Source organism: Falco biarmicus, chromosome 5 (genome assembly GCF_023638135.1).
Source record: "Falco biarmicus isolate bFalBia1 chromosome 5, bFalBia1.pri, whole genome shotgun sequence".
NCBI lineage: Eukaryota > Metazoa > Chordata > Aves > Falconiformes > Falconidae > Falco > Falco biarmicus.
In genome coordinates this window covers 12,943,347-12,960,427 of record NC_079292.1, presented here as the reverse complement: position 1 = coordinate 12,960,427, position 17,081 = coordinate 12,943,347, and the positions used below count along the sequence as shown (strand labels likewise).

Below are 17,081 nucleotides of genomic sequence, written 5' to 3'. Positions count from 1 at the left end.
CGTTAAATAAGAGTATCTTTTAGTGCCAAATGTTACCTAATTATCAGCTTTAAAAAAAATGTTTTACATCTTAAAATACAATATTCTGTTTATCCTAGATTGTCTGGGGAACTTCTAGTACATTAAAAGGTTTTTGTAGAGCTTCTTAGTGATTTAACTGATATCATCATGCCTGCTAGCAATTTCGCAACATTCTGAAAACACTTTCCATAAATCAAAGCCTTTAGCAGCAGGAATAAGCAGATGGCAGGAGACCATATTAAAGAATGTATCAATTATTTTTATTAATGAGAGGCTACTGGATCATGATGTATCATAATGGACTAAATGTTTAGCAGTTGTGAAGTGTTTTGTCTGCTAGGTATCTCAGATGTTCTTAGTGGATGTTATTATATTGTCTTGTGATGGTATTCTTTGAGGGACCGGATAGTGAAGTTTCACAAGGGACATATAAAAAGATGTTTTAATTTCAGTCCTTTAATTGTATTCATATAATAAACATAAAATACCAGCATGTATAAAATGTATTTTTTTAAAGATTGCATGTACAATGCATAATAAAGTACATTCTGTCTGCATACATTGACTTACAAAACAAGATACTATATGGTTAACAATGAAAAATAGCAATTATTATAAAAATATTCTACAGTCTCATAATAGTAATGTAAATGCATTTACTTATCTAAAAGACTTAACATAATTTTAAATTACAATAATTTTACATCCTCCATTCATATATACAGCCCTATTAAAGTCAAAAGGTATTATAATAACAATGTTCTTATTAAGATTAAATGACTGAATTATATTTAGTTATTTTACTATGTAAAGAGACTGTGTTCCTGTTTGTTAAAACTGTTTGCACTTAGGGTAACTTTTCACACTAGCCACGTTATGTGCAACAAAATAATTTAGTTTTCTGTTCTTTTTGTAGTAACTATATCCATTCCATGAATTAAACAGGATGTTAATATTTCAGCTCCCTTTCCTTTTGTGTAATTATCAGTCTGCTGTTTTGTGTATTCTGTGGGAACACGTCCACCAGCTTTGAACAGCTGCTATTGAAAACAAACAAGAACTCCTCGTTTAATACATGTTGACAAAAATAGCCAGTTCCCCTCACCCCCTGCCCTGCTCGAGTCAATCTCTGGAAGTCTTTACATTCTTTTCTATGCCCAGAGCCATAGATATACTATGCATCTCTTTCATGAGATTTCTTTAAACAGATCTCTTTAGGAAATAGTTAAAAAGTGTATTTCCCTTGCACTATGGTACAGTGCAATAAAACTCTCATGGACAGCAAAGAAATTCTGCCTGAGGGAGGATGTCAGGATTTGTCCCTGTAGTCATGAAATCCCTTTCCTCTGTGCAAGCCGGCAGGACCATGCTCTGCTCTGCTCTAATGGTCCTCTCCGCTCCACAGCAGCCTCACCACACCTGGGCTGGGAGAGGGCACGCTTACTCCAGAAAATCTGGGACGTGGTTGCCAGCACACACACATCCCAATACCTTCAGTACCACCTATTCACCCCCAGAATGTCCTACTGTTTCTTGCACTCTACGCCACCATTTCATTTCAAGGGTGATGCTGTAATACAGGTTAAAGTTATTAGCTAAAATACTAAATTATGATGATTTCCTACTGGAAAAAACGTGATAGTAGTGAGACAACATTGCCCTAATATACACCTACAGGTATGGATACATTTAGTGTTTTGGGCAAGGGGGGGTGGGATTTTGTGTGAATGAAGACAGCTTGAATATGTTTCATGATAGATGCAATACGGTACATTGCAAAAGGAGCATTCACTATCTTCTGTTAAGCTTTAGACCGAAGCAATTGTCAGAAGAATGAAAATCAACTTTAAAAAATTTAATGGATGCACTATAATGTTTTTTTAGAACAGTGCTTATAAAAGTGATGAAATTCAGGATGTTATTTAAAGTCAATATAGTTCAGAAGTATGGTCTAACTCCCATGTAAAAGTTCAATGGGAAAGTCATGTAATACATTCATATTTAATTTCTTTTTCTCCATTATGAGCAATCCACACTGGTGTATTTAAAACTAATGTAGTAGAAACTGCAGTACGAGGACAAATGGCATTTGATATCAACCAAGTGCCTCTTCCTTTCACCAGCTGAAATGGACAATACACATCCCACACTAGACATAATGTGGGCATAAATGTTACTTTTAATTTAGCATATCTTGTGTTCAAATGTCAATATTAGCTCATTGTTGGCAAAACTATGACAAAATGCTTCCTCTTTTAATGAGCCTGATGTATCCAATTAAAATGCTGATCAGTCCTGTGTTGTTACCTGTAGTTAATACTCATTTCTTTCCTACTACTACAAAAAAACCCCACCAAAAACCCCCACACACACCCCACAACAAACCAACAACAACATAAAAAAAGCGATAACAAAAAAACCCCACAACCCAGAACCCTGTTGATTGTTGTTATTCTTTTTAACCGTGCAGTGGAAGCATATCATATCCTCTCCTGCAGGTCAGGTGTGTGCTGGGCTGTGTGCAACAAGGCAACAAGAAAATCAGTTCTACTCTGTTCAGCTTACATCCAAGTAGTTTGCATAGACTCATAGAAAGACTTGAATTTCCTAAAAACGTAAATAGTCTTGTGAAATTGGATACTCCATCATCTTTCATAGCCACCCAGATGTAATTTATTATCCCACTGCTAACATTCCAATTAAGAAACTATTGTGACACTGTCTGGGTTGGTCAGGAATGGGCAAGGACTCTGAGGAGGACCCAGGTACCAATAAGATGCAATAAGAAGAAACAGTTAATCTGTTTTTGGATAATATGTTTAAATAAATGTAAAATGTTCATATAAACAATCAACTTTAACCTCTTACTATTATTTCCAGTACTGTGACACTTGTGGGGCATGAGGCAGGCTCAGTGACAGCAAAAGTAAGACACACTTTTGAAATATATTTTAAATTGTTAAAGAACTCCCTAGTGTGGTCTTTTGGCTTTGGTTGAGGAAAAGCTATGAAGAACTTGTGCCAGCTTATTTTTCCATGTATTAATATTACCATTAGAATGATTGCACTTAATGTCCTCCAGGAACATACATCTCTTCCCAGAATTTCACTAAGTACAGAAATGATATGCCTTCTACCTGTCCTCTAACTGCCAAGCTTTTACTGAGTCATCAAAACACATTTTCTGAATGCCCCCTCCTAGCAAGCTAGTTGTGAGCAGCAGTGCATTACATCAACACTTCTGAAAACCCCTGTCGGTTTGAAAAGTCTTCCTTTTCTGCTTTTCTGTAGTGAATCCCAAGCCAAATTTGAAATTAAATTCTCTTTGTTTCAAGTGTATGCAAGGGGGATCTTGTCATTTCCTTCTGTTTCCAAATGGATCAAAGGCATGCGTATGGATAAGTAGAGTCCCTTTGGAAAAACCTTACTGTGCTGCCAAAGGACACTGAAAGCGTTGACCAAAAGCACACTGTCGTGTCTCTGAATTCTGATGTCTTGCACACAAAAAAAGGACACAGTTTGAATATTCTTGGGAAAAGCAGCTGACACAGCACTGTTACTGGTAGTGCTTGTTTTAAATTGTGCTAATTGTAACACAGAGCATCTTTGTTGAGTCTGGTACGTCCATACAGTCTTTCTGCTGAAATGTCATACCATTTTCTGTCTGAGTTCGTTTGAGTCTCTGCCTCTACGTTAGTTTCCATTTTTCTTCTGTATCATTAAAATATATATTAAAAGCCTGCTTTTTTTCGCAAATGAAAATTTTTTAAAAAATGGAATTCCATGAAAAGCTTAATGGATTTTCTCCTTTTGAAGAGAAGCCTACACAGTTTAAATTTCATGCTCACTTCACTTGTGTGAAAGGATTACCGTCTGTTTGTTCGGATTTTAGAACCTGTAACATCTCTACAGTTCCCAGCTTAAATAGTTCCCTGTTGCTTCTTGTTTTGTAGGATTTGTAGATATATAAATAAAAGAAATTAAAAAATCAGTAGAACTCATGTTTATAGCAGAGAAAAGTGAACACAGAACGAAGAGAGAGTTTGAATACACTTTTGTAACATGGGTATTCCTTTTGTGGTAAGTATTTTCATAGAGCTATAAAAAGTCATGGAATAACAGTAAAAACATTCCCAGTGAAGAAAGATTTGTGCAAATGTCAGCTGTGAACAGAGGGTGTGAATTTGGGGCGAAGTGGTATGAGGTCATCTCCATCTCATTTCCATGTGAAGCTGATTTAAAACCTTGTCATGTAGTAACTTATCTTCATGGTGTCTCTCCTTTTTCATATTTAAAATAAGCACAAACATCATGCCTATGTTCAACTCAGTCTTTTAGCAAGCGGCCCTTTCTGGTTTTATAAATCATCTCCATCATCTGTACTAAAGCTGCTTCTCCTGCTGCTCTCCTTTGACGCGGCTGGGGACGTGGAGGACAAGAGTGGGTCTGTTCCAAATGGTGACACTGTGTCATCCAGTAAAATCTCCTCTAGCCGTTGCTCTTCTTTTAAAGCTGCACTGAAGGACAAATCCGTGAAATGTGAAAGTGGATCAGAAAAGGCTGTAGATCCATCGCAAACATCAGAATTCGGTCCATGTGCCAGAGGCATTTGTTGAGAGTAGTCTACAGCGTTCTCCTCGGGGTAAGACTGTTGCTTGATGACCTGTGCAGCTAAATCAACAGCACTGAGTGAAGACATGACTGGAAGGCCATGTGCACGTGCCTGGATCTCTAGTTCCTAACATTTCAAAGAAAACACAATCAGATAATGTTTTAAAAGACAAACCAGTGTCTTCAGAACTATTGCTATAAGTATGCAGATCATACATGCAAAATTTGTCCTGTTGTGAGACTGCGCTTTAAATTGTTAATCTGTGAAAATTTGCCACTCGAGTGTTTTTATTTCCCCTCCTGTCCTTAAGCAACTGTCCTACAGGAACATAAGAGGTAGGACAGCCTCTCTAAATCCATAGCATACCGAGCCAAATAAAGGGAACAGAAACGTTGCAACGTGCCCATTCCTATCCAGAGAAACAGAGGATACTTGATGATGCTTATTATATACAGGCATATGTGCAAATCGCCATATGTAAGAGGATTGAATCTATCTCTGTCTGTCTGTCTCTCCATCTCATCTTCCTATGTGTCTATATTCAAATCTTAAGTTTCAAGCCATACAGGGCTATATTCTGCTGCTTCCTGTCACAAACAGATATAACATGGTACACTATACCTAAGGGACTGTAACATGTGAGATGGTTACAATAGGAAAATGTAAACACTGAAGGGAATTTGGTGTCCAGTATTGATTTTTTGCTGCAAGGTTATACACTTTCCTTCCTTTTTTGGCTTTCTCTGGCCCTAATACATACATAAGGAAACTGTTTGTACACATATTTCTTAACTTGCCATGTATTCCTTTATGTAATGTCTAATAATCAAAGGAATTTCCTAGGAATCTTAAAAAATACCCCCTCCCCAATATACACAGCAATAAATAGGGAAAGCCAATTCATTTTTAATAAATGCCATTTGGGGGAAAATGATATAGATTAATAAAATTTGATGAGGGATAAGTACTGGGAAAGCTTTGTAGTTCATGGTGACGCTCTTATACAAACCTGAATTCGGAGTAGAAGTCTTCTGTTAGCATGCTCTAATTTCTTCTGCCTGTGTTCTAATTCTCTGGCTCTCTGTTGTTCTTTTTGTAGCCACTTGATGTACTCCACTGATGCTTTTAAAATAGTTCCTTTGTTCCAGCGCATATCACTGCAGAATGTAGAGATAACCTTTTCACAATTGTGCATGTCAGCAGAATTCATAAGAACTTACAAAATCTTTTACATTAATATGAAATAATGATTTACATGACTATTATTCACTCTTAGATATTATTGCTTCTGAATGGAAATTTTAATAGAATAGTTAAGAAGCCCTTATATAGTAAAATTAATCCCAGAATGAAAATAAGTGTCAAAAGAAAGTAATAAAGTGACTTTTTGTGGGAGAGCTAAATGCAATATCATGATTCTACCATTACAGTTTTTATATTTTTAGTGAAAATTGCTTTTATTATTAACTCTAAGATTAAAATCTATGTGCAGTATTTCTGCATTAATGAACTAGGAAATATACATTACTGAGGACTTAAGCCTAAATTTTTAAAGATCATTTTGAATATACTACTCCTTTTACCTGACTTACTAATGAGGTTGCTTTTATGCTTGTGGAGAAAAAAAAAAAATGGTCTGTGCTGAATGCCAGTCCTCACTGATGATAGACCAGAGAAATCACACTTTCATAACCATAATGGCTATGAAATGACAAAATTCCAGTTCAAAAATCTTGAAACAATATAAACCAAGTTTAAATCCACAGCTACATGCATACCACAATGCAAAATAAAAGCCTTGCAAAAAACCAAAATTAAACCTGCCCATCATTCAGGAAATCATGGTTTAACTTCCAGCTTACAAGCAGTCTTACTAACAATACACTTGTTCAAATGAAGCTGTTGAAGGACTTCCATGTACTCATTTATCAACTTTTCATGTATTCCTTTCTGTAAGGCCTTGGAGGCCTTTGAACAAGAATGAAATGTGTTGAAAATATTTAATTTCTAATAAAGTTCAGTACTTTATGATACACGATGGGCCCACTGCATTAAATAAATACACAGACAAAAACGGGTTTATCCAGACTCTCCACTTCACTACAAGATGGCTTAGACCAAGCAGAAGATTGGCAGAGGTTCTGGTCCTGTCAAACAACCCTGAGGAGGAAAAAGCTATTTAAACCATTAGGAACCTGGGGCTGGGAGTGACAAGTAACCATCTTAGTGCATTTATTTATTTTTTTTTTAGTACTTATTCCAAATACATATACGCTGGCATTTATAAAGTCAAAGAGAAATATAAATTATTCCTTCGTTGCTTTAATTAATGAGATTTGCTCCTACTCACATGCTCACCTAGGGTGTGTAAAACTGTGGTCTGGAGTGGATTTATTTCAGAGGTGTCTATGCTTTACATTCAGCCTCTTAAGAATAAGTGCTTAAGGAACCTTGCACACTTACCCCAAGGCTAAGCACCCTTACAGACTTCCACCAAAGCAGTTGTCTTTCTACTGAATATATAGGGGAAAAGCCAGGCAGGTACCAGGTTTAGGGACCCAGACCACCTGCCCTTTCCTGATTTACTGTCCTGGGGATAAAACCTTATGGAACCAATAGCTTTAAAGATGCTCAGAAAAATATGCAAAATTATTTGTGATAGAGGATCACAGTATTTGACCATATTGTAGAATTTATATCATTTGCTAATGATTCGGGAGAACCAGCTTTCTGATCAGAGAGGGCTAGAATTCACATCGCTGTCCTCTTTGGGCAGCACACAAACCTCAGGGCTCCAGCACCCTGGGACCTCCCCTCATCTCAGTGATGTGGGCCAGGAGCGCACAGCTTTAGGGATTAGAAGGTGAGGAGGTTAGAAAAAAAATAATTATTGTCTCAGATCCTGCCCAAAACATTAGAGACTGCGCACTAAAGTGTGTACATATTCTCATTTAGACATTCCACGGTCAAAAAAAAAGTAAAGCAGAGGTGGGATGAGGTGCCAAGACCAGAACCTGTCTCCCTCTGAATCATCACCTCCCTCCCAGTTGAATCAACCCTCTGCCTCATCCTGCTTCTCCCTGTACTTCTTGCCCAGGTGGGAGGACAGAACATTTTCCTGCCAGTTTCCCATAAACTTCCTCCTAGGAGAGGACTTTCACCTTGCAGAGTGCAGAGTACTGCACGGTGCAGAGTACCGATGCTCAAATTGTAAAGGTTAAGGAAGCTTTTAGTACACATGATGCTTATTTTCTGGACAGATCTTTGCCTTCCATCAGCACATTGTGATCTTGTTTGCTTCAGACCTCTTTAGAAAGTTAGGGAAAATAGTGAGAGGTCCCTATTTACACCTGAGTTGCAGTGGAGTCTGAAAGGCAGCGAGGTGCCTCTCTGCCTACACCAGAGCACTCCTGAATAAATAAAAGCAGCTAAAGTTAGGAGGACAACAGCATTTCAGCCTGGGAATCTCCCCTGTCATCTCAGATATGAGCTATATGTGCTATATATAGCTCCGAATTACAGTAGGGTTTTGTTTAATTTCAAGTGAAAACAACTGATTAAGGACATTTTAATGGCAACCTGAGAAGTGCTACAGTAATAAGAATACCTATAGCATAAGCTCTGGAGAAACACAACCTTCCTAGGCAGCGGGGGTCAGCTCCTCCTAGCATGTAATTAAGACAAAACTAAGCCAGTTTTAGGTTGATGGTCTGAACATAAAAATGTAGCACTATGAAGTTTTTTGGCATATATGTTAAAATGGAAATAATTAAGACATATAATAGCAGGAGAAAAATCCGCATATATCACATATTTGGAAAATATTTTGCAGTGATTTCACAAACAATTCCATGTCAGGATATAAAATGTCATAAATTCAAAATATTTTTTCGTTAATTTTTCTGATTGACATATAAGGTGTATGTATTCATGACTGTATTTGGAATTTTTTGTGATAAAACTTATTTATGTTATATGTAATTGACAACCTTCCTGATATTGCTTACTTTTAGTTCATTTTGTCTTGATAGAGTTCAATTTTTACATACATGGTAGTGATTTTTTTTATAGGTTGAAATAAATCTTCACTGGAGGGCTAGTTCCTAGATTCAACCTGCCAGAGAGATGGATCTGGTCAGCTTCTGTATGAAATACATAGAGATAGATACCTCTTGTGGTAATATTTACAAATTTGAGAGGCAAAACTATCACGGAGCTCTAGGATGAAAATGCTGTGGTTAAAATTATCGTTTAAGAGATTCTGCTATTTTATGTGTGTGTGTCTGTCTGGGTGTATGCATGTATCCCACATATCTTTTGCATTGCTGTCTATACATACATATACCGACTTGTGTCTTATTAAATGAGGAACTTTGAAGTTAAATCTTCCAATGTCTGAAGGCAACACAGCAAAGGATCAGCTGGTGACCTTAGAAGTCAACTTATCTTTCACTCCATGTCTCTCTACTTATACCAGGATCAAAAGAAAATACCAAAGATGTCTGTGCTAGTTCTGCATCACAAGCACTCTCCATTCATTCTAGCCAGAGCACAATACAGCATAGGACAGTGCCAGGGAGAAACAGAGGTCCCGTGCAGATGTGCAGGGTTGGAAGAGTAGCAATATCACTAACAAGGATGAAGGCAACCAGGGGCAATAGCATGGGGGAGGTGCCTACACAGCAATAGCCTGCAATGCATCTAGCTCTGCTTAGCAGACAGGCAAGTAGATTCATCTACGATGGGAAGAAAAAAAACACCTCAGCACTTGAAGATGGATTAAATCCAAGCACAAGTGCATTAGAAGAATTCAGAAATTCTCTGATCAGTTATTTGTTTTCTGTTATTTCTCTGAAAATGCTGACTCCTAATTTGGGCACAAATGAAGTTATCTGAAAAATGATAAAAGTGGCACTAGGGAACTGTGGGGTTTGCTTTTTAGAGGTTTATAAATTGTGCTTGCTCAGTATATAACAAAGATAAAATTTGAAATAACAAGGCCTACAAACCCATTTGAGAGGCTTTAAAAAGTGAGCAGACACTGTCATTCTATTGGAAACTGCTTTATAAAAACAGACAAAACAGTTGCACTCACAACTGGTTTAAACCTACAAAGTTAGATATATGTAGAGGAATGAAGGCAGTGGGTTAATTAACATTGATAACATGCAGCTGTGGCCTTGCTTCAAAGGCAGTGGGTTGATTGACATGGATGATGTGCAGCAGTGTCTCATTCCTGCTAAGTGGTTAAATAGCCCTGAGGAGTATGGGAGGGGAGTGGCTGGATGGAAGAGGAGCAGTGTGGTCTGGTCTCTGGAGAAAGGAGAACCAGCATGGACAGTAGAATCTGATTGATGGTAAAAGCCTTGTTGCCGCCTACTAGTTTGTGCTGCAACAGGTCTAGATCAACTAGTTTTTTGAGCTAGCAGGAATTCCTTTCTTTCATGTTACTCTTTCATTGTCTGTTAATTCCTTGTTTATATTTTTTTCCTTATCTATTTTTATTGTGTGTATGTAAGACTTTATCCTGTAAATACTGAAACACATGGGATACTCTATATGTGAAACAAGTCAGTTGAGAGCAGGGAGGTTTTGCAGGCCTGATCATCAGCAATGACCTCTGCAAAGGAGGACTGTGTCTTGTCTCTCTGTCTGTGCATGTGGTACAATAACTTGAAACTTTTAGCAACCTATGCATGTGTTATCTAGTTTAATCAACAGAGGTCTACCATGCTTGACACTATTTTCATGGAAAAGTAGCAAATAACTAAAAAAGCACTTTGTTTTATTAGCTTTTGAACCCTATCTCCTCCTAACTTTAACAGCTGAATCTCTCTACAAATCTCAAATGTCTAGACCAAAGCATGTAACTCTCATATAGGAGAGTTTCTCTTTTAGGAGAAAAGAAACATAGCCTTGAGACTGATCTTTAGCTCATTTCCATTAAGGTCACTTTAAAGTCGAAGGAGCTTTACCAGTTTATGAAAGTTGAACTCCTGTAGGAAGAATGAGAGCATCTGGTCATCTAAGATTAGATGTAATTAATGAAAACAGAGTTTGGGAGGGGGTGATAGTCACAGTGTTTGCCAGCCACAGAGCAGTTATTAGAAACAAATATATTTGTGAAGCTGAAACGATGTTTGCAGACCATTTCTTCCCCTATTTCTGAGAAATTAGCTGTGAACTATGCTTGCTCAAAGAAATACTGTGAAAGACTTTGCACTTGTTTTGATGACCTGTGCAACTACAAAGGGTGCCCTCCTGAAAGAGGCAGCAAGTTTCCATTTTACAACAGCGTGAGTATACCCAAGCTTTTCCTTTACAAGAAATGTGGCTGTGCTGGCCGCTAGCGGGTCTGTCCACAGACACCAGAGAGAAGGTCAGGCACGGGCAAATGCCGAGTGCAGAGAGGGGAGAGAGCAACCCACTACTTCTGCTCAAACCCTCAGAGGTTTTCTTAACATCCCAGTTCTGTAAAATGACTCAAATTCTTGAAGGAATGATATTTTTTTCTTCTTTGTCTTTCTGACAGTTCTAGTCCAGCTACCACAAAACAGTTCTTGTGTAGGGATTCCTAGACTCCATCACTTGTTAGCCACTGAAAAGGTGGATTCTGAAAGGCTGAGCACAAAGGTACCATGAATGGAAAGGTGTATGTGTTTAAAGGAGCAGGTTATGAGGTTTTCAGCAAAATATGACTGTTTTGGGCCTTTTTTAAGCTCTATTTATTGATTACTCTGCATAATTGTTTTGCATATCTGAATCATCTACCACTTGGACATTGAAAATACAAATGGGTCAAAATTGTTTGCAATTTATCTCAGTTTTCTAATGCTCATGAAGTGAACTTAAAGCACCCATTCATTTAAGCAATGTAATCCACACTTTTCATCAATAATTTAAAAAAAAAAATGTAAAAAGAATAGGGGTTTAAGCCAGTCAAAACAAAGTCCCCGTGGTACCTCTGCAGGAGCCAAAAAAGTTCACTACACAACTAACAAAACAAAAGTGAAATACCCACACACACACACACCCCTTCTAAGAAATATAAATCTTAAAGTTTCCAAATAGCATGCGAAATGTTCTTTTCTGTTCCTGAGTCTGAATGTAATCTTCTTGGAGCCAGCCACCTGGGACAAGCATGCTAACCACAATGGCTTAGTTATAGTAGTATTTGCTCTTCAATGCAGAGGGTGATCTCCTTCACTGTCATTAGTCCAAGCATCAGTAAGGTTTCTCCTTTTACAGCTAAGTTCCCACTATAAGAAGAATCTTCTAAAATCAATATATGAGGTGAAAATACTATGTGTGATACAATACTTTATCTGTAACATTTTAAGAGATGATACATCTCTTTCTTTCAAAGAAGAGGGCAGATTGGGGGCGCAATAAGGTGTTATGGAGGAAAAAGTAAGACCTGAAAGAAAGGGTAAGGACACAGAGTTATGATTTGGCAACACAGGACCATACCATAAAGAAATAATAAATTTGTCTGCTCAGCCAAAGGAACAACGTGGTCATCAAATTACTGTATTTCCACCTACAACCATTAAAAAATGTTTACACTTCCTCAGATTAATTTAACCTGGCACCAAGCTATAGCAAAGTTATGTTATAACCTAGTTTTTCAAAAGCCTCCTGCACTTTTTGATGCTTCTTTTTGCTTAACACCAGCTTGAAAGCTTTTAGACAGGCCTATTTTCAAAGGGAGTACTGATTGCCAGCCTTTTGAAGACACCAGTCGTCAGAACCTGAGACACTTAGGTTCACCTCATGCTTTTGTAAACATAAGCCACTCTGGGGCTATCACACTGTTGGACTCAGTCATGGGTTTGCAGACTAAAACAAGAAAAGGCAAAGTCTTCAGTATCTATACCTGAAACTTTTTCATCAGGCAACAATGCCAAAATCTGTGGGTAAAATCCATTATCCACTTACTGGAGCAAAATTACAGGTCCAGATCATTCATTTTAAGAAAAGTCTAAGTGATTGCTCTAGGTATTAATAATGTTTTGAGTAAGTTTATAAAAAAACCCTGAATCCAGACCAAAACATGTAACTGAAACATCTCTGTAGGCAATCAAAAATCGCAACTGGAATTTGTAGTTCATGCCCATTTCTAATTACAGTATAACTTGCTTCTGTTATTGCTTTATAGCTGCAAACCAACAGTGCCATCCACTGTTTTTCTGAGAAATCTTTCAATTATTTGCCAAAATGGTCTTAAATACTGAAAGAAGCACCAACAAACTTAAAACACTTCCACCAGTCTGTGTTTGCAACAGATCGCATGTGGCCAAAACTTTATTTAGGTACTTAAAGCACTTCTTATTTAAAATCAGCTGTAATACCTAATTTTATATTCATAGCAAGAACACGACCATTTATCTAATCTTGGGTGGATACTGTGGAAAGAGCTGAGTCCATGAATTCCCTACAAAAGATGCAATATTTTAACTTTCTTTCCAGTGATTTCATTCCGAGTGGCTTGTTATGCCAACCTTGTACTTATGTAAGGTTCAGCTTTATGTCATTATAGAAATCCTTAATGTAATAAAAAATTTCTTAGGCCTAAGGAAAACAAAAAAGCTGAAATATCAATAGATGTTTTCATTTGAAGTATCACGCAGATCTGTATTGACATAAAAATGATAAAGACAAAATCTGTATAATCAATTTTATGCGAGTCACAATCATGCTAGTGCATGGTCTTAAGGCTTCCTTGATTGACATGATAAATCTAAGGCTAAAGTTCAACATTAAATATCACACTGAATTTTTATTGCTAGTCCTACAATAGGCTTTCCTACTGAGACAGCTTTTTTCCTATTGATGACAAATACAAGCTTTAAGGGACTGCAGGTATGGTTTAAGCAAGATGTATTTTTCTATTACTGTAAGTATATGCATTAGTATAAAATGATATTATTATAGCAATTATAGCAGTTGTTATTTTTCTCCTTGCATTTTAGGACGATTTTTTCCCCTGCATTGAATGGAGGACTTTTGAAAACTGCTCAGTCTATAGACTCAAGATGATTTTTTTATTATTTATTTATTTTTTTCCTTAGGCAAAGGGCAGACAGTGATAACATGCGTTTTGGTTTATCCCACTAGAGGGCCCGTGGCAAGGGCTGAAAGCATCACTCCTTCCTTCTCCAGAGACACCACACAATTGCTCCGAGGGACAGAGAGCTGGACTTTTTTTCTTCCTTTAGGTTTTGTTGGGTTTTGGTTGTTGTTGCAGTTCCCCCCCACCCCTCCCTTCCCGATGCGGTAGTCTCGCTTAAAACCCTTGGAATTGCTTTTATTTTATTATCCTTTCACATAAATTTTCCCAACAGGCACCAAAAATCTGTCAAAGGTTTGTTATTTTTACAGGCTGATCTGAGCCAATGATCCAGCATGGAAGATTTTGTATCCTATTTCTCAACCCTATAGCTAGTATATGCAACTGTGGGGTTTTTTCCCCTTTATTTAAACTATAAACATTATTATAGGAAAGAATGTTGAACTCACGGATCATTAGACTTGGGGATGAGTGTGCCAAGCTCCTTGATTCGGTAATTAATATTATACCTTCTTCTTCTCTCAACTGTTAAAAAAGAAACAGTTAATCTTTTTAGAGTGAAATATTCTTGGAGAAATTAAACGTAAAACATTTTAAGTAGTTAAAAACAAGTCAGTCAATGTACAGAAAATTCATTCCTCAAATAGGTGTTCCAACACGATCTCTTACCTGTCTCTGATTTACTGTCAGGAGAAACTCCATGCTTAGCACTATCTATATATCTTACCCTACCTGTAGGTTTCTCCCATTTACAAGTAGACTCCTAGAGAATGAAATAGTCACATGTTGTCAAAATGTGAGCTAATGCTTCTTTTTTTTGTGATGTTTATGTATCTTTTCTCCATCCTGATCCCACCCAACTGATTTTTCAGTTTACGGGAGTTTTGCTGATGACTTCAACACAACTCATCAAGCATTCCAGATTTAGGCAGAACTCCTGCTACAGATCTCAGCTAACAGCTTCACTGTCCCTAATCTACAGGTACCAGTACTGGAGATATATGTTTCCATATGGACATATGGGAGGGAGGACATAACTGCAACTGTATCCGTTCACTGAATCTGAGAAAGGTTGTGTCGCAGAAACACTGCAGCCACAGCACATCTGTTTCCTTCAGTGATGGACAGCAGAAGCATGCTTACAATAACATCTAAAACATCTGAGAAATTAAGAAAAACATAATTTAAACAATAAAGTAATGTTTTCTGTATTTAAATTTGTGCTTCTCCTAACATAAACTACATATCATATCTTGGTTTGCTTGTAGTTTAGTTAGAAAGGAAAAAAAACAGAAAATAAGGTTCTTACAATTATTATAAAATTCCCCCCCTCTGCTTTTAGTCCACTTTATCAAGCATTGTATTGGTTTCCAGACTGGGGGTGTGACCCTTCCCTGCCCAAAGGGTCTGTCACCTTTCTGTCTCCCATTTCACTAATTAGGAGATAATTCTCCTCTGCTTCCTCATATGTTTTTCTCCAGCTACTTTTACATGTAGAAACGTCACACTTTTTAGTGGATAGGCCCAAAGGACATCTCATCACCTTGGGGGATTTCTTGTGCATAATTGTGGCATAGAAAGTATATTCAGTGAGAATGTAGTCCTGCTGTGGTAGTGCTAGCTGTCAGAGACCAGCAGTGATGTTCTACTGGTTTAAACTCACACTTTCCTCCACTGCTTCCATGTTGTACTTTAACTCATTCCAAACCTCACTGAATGGACAGGATTCAGCTTTGGTCCAGCACTAGCATTGCTTTGAGCTATTTCTCTTATCCCTTGCTTCTTGGAAGACCTCACCTTTGGCTCAATATACTAATGCTGCTGTCAGACCACATCTGGACAGCTTGGAACATTGGCAGAGTGGATACATGTTCCCCTCTTCCACGTATGGAGTTATGCATTTAGAGTCTGATGTCCTAATTTTGAATATAAACACAAAACCCCTGGCAGAGCTAAATTAGAAGTGTGCAGCCAAGGGCGGCCTGGTGGGTCTTCCTAGCCTGGCTTCAACCTTCTCACAGCCATATGAGCGTATCACTTTTGGTCTCAGCCCCACCACATAGATCACGTTGAGTTCTTTTTCCAACACATAAAAGTATTTTTTCTTCTTGTCTGTGTGAGGGTCTTGGGTTTGTGCAGCAGTCTGTTATTTCCTCCCTAGCTGATTCCTGCGCAGGGAACTCCCTAGGTGGTATTATTTACCCTAACAGGGTGCTCTGCCTTGGTGAGACATACTATCTTATCTTACTTTCTGTAGAAACACAAATTTCACTCAACAGATTAAAGCATCTCAGGTTTTGTATTCATGATTCACTTATTTATGTTATAATCCTCCTGAGTGTACTGTTAAGGGACCCCTTGCATCCCAGTGGCATGAATGTGCTGGATCTCTGTAGGAGAACACAGTGTACAAAAGCACATAGCAACTGAACAGTTTAAAAGATACATTTCAGTTGTGTTGGCAAAACAACGGCAGGGCAAACAGAGTTAAAGCATGTGCCTTAATTACATAGTCATATGGCATAGTAGCTGTTGTTTAATTCATGTTTATAACATGGAAAAGCTCTGCAATATACTTATCAAAAAGTAGTCAACTAAACATTGGCTACAAATAAGGCAAAGAAAAAATTTTCTTTCTAAGTGGACACTTACAGAATTCTTTCTCTTTGTATTTTTGCAAGTTTTCCTGATAAGAAACTTCCAATGGTTCTGCTAGTGGATTCGGGGGGAAATTTTGGAAACATTTCATAGAGATTTCCTAATTAATGTCTGTTACAGTTCCAGTGGTATCCTGTGTTATTGATTTATTAAATTATAAAGTATTAAATTATACCAAAGCCAAACCAGAAAAATATTTTTCAAACTACACGGACAGGATGACCATATAACACAAAAATTACACTATAATTCTTAGTCTGGAAAAACAAACAAACAAACAAAACAAAAAAGCACCAACAAAACGCATTTAGTAATGATTTAAACTTGCTGTTACATGAAGAAGGGGTTCCATTTCTTAAATCTAAATACCTTTTCATGGTTTCTTTGAGGGTCTAACCTTTCAAAAGGAACTTTTTTCCTTGTTCCTCATTGGTATGAGAAGGTACAAGAACATTTCAGTAAAATGTGGACCTTAAGTCAACACGAAACATGAATGCTTGTATAATTCTGGTCAAGTTCCAAAACTTGATTTTTCAGACCATCTCTAAAATAAACCCCATACTCACAGAAGAGTAAATCACACTAATACAGCCTTTATATGTAATGCATCAATATGTCCAAGCCATCAGATAGCAGAGCTATCTTCAGAGAGACTTTGCGCTCTGAAGTATACACCTGGAGCCAAACCAGAAGAGATGCTGCACGTCTGCATGCTATCAT

At 37.5% G+C, this 17,081-nt stretch overlaps 1 protein-coding gene across 4 annotated transcripts in view; it reads right to left on the bottom strand.

Annotated features, from left to right (window-relative positions):
* Nucleotides 1-444: 444 nt before the first annotated feature.
* The window catches only part of TFEC (transcription factor EC), a 140,945-nt gene continuing 124,308 nt past the window's right edge, over nt 445-17,081 (bottom strand). For all 4 annotated transcript variants that reach the window (XM_056341044.1, XM_056341045.1, XM_056341048.1 and 1 more), the window contains 3 exons: nt 14,153-14,228; nt 5,643-5,790; nt 445-4,759 (listed from right to left, as the gene is read on the bottom strand). In XM_056341044.1, the coding sequence (XP_056197019.1) occupies nt 4,379-4,759; nt 5,643-5,790; nt 14,153-14,228 (605 nt within the window). In that variant the 3' untranslated portion in view covers nt 445-4,378. The remainder of the gene's footprint in view (nt 4,760-5,642; nt 5,791-14,152; nt 14,229-17,081) is intronic.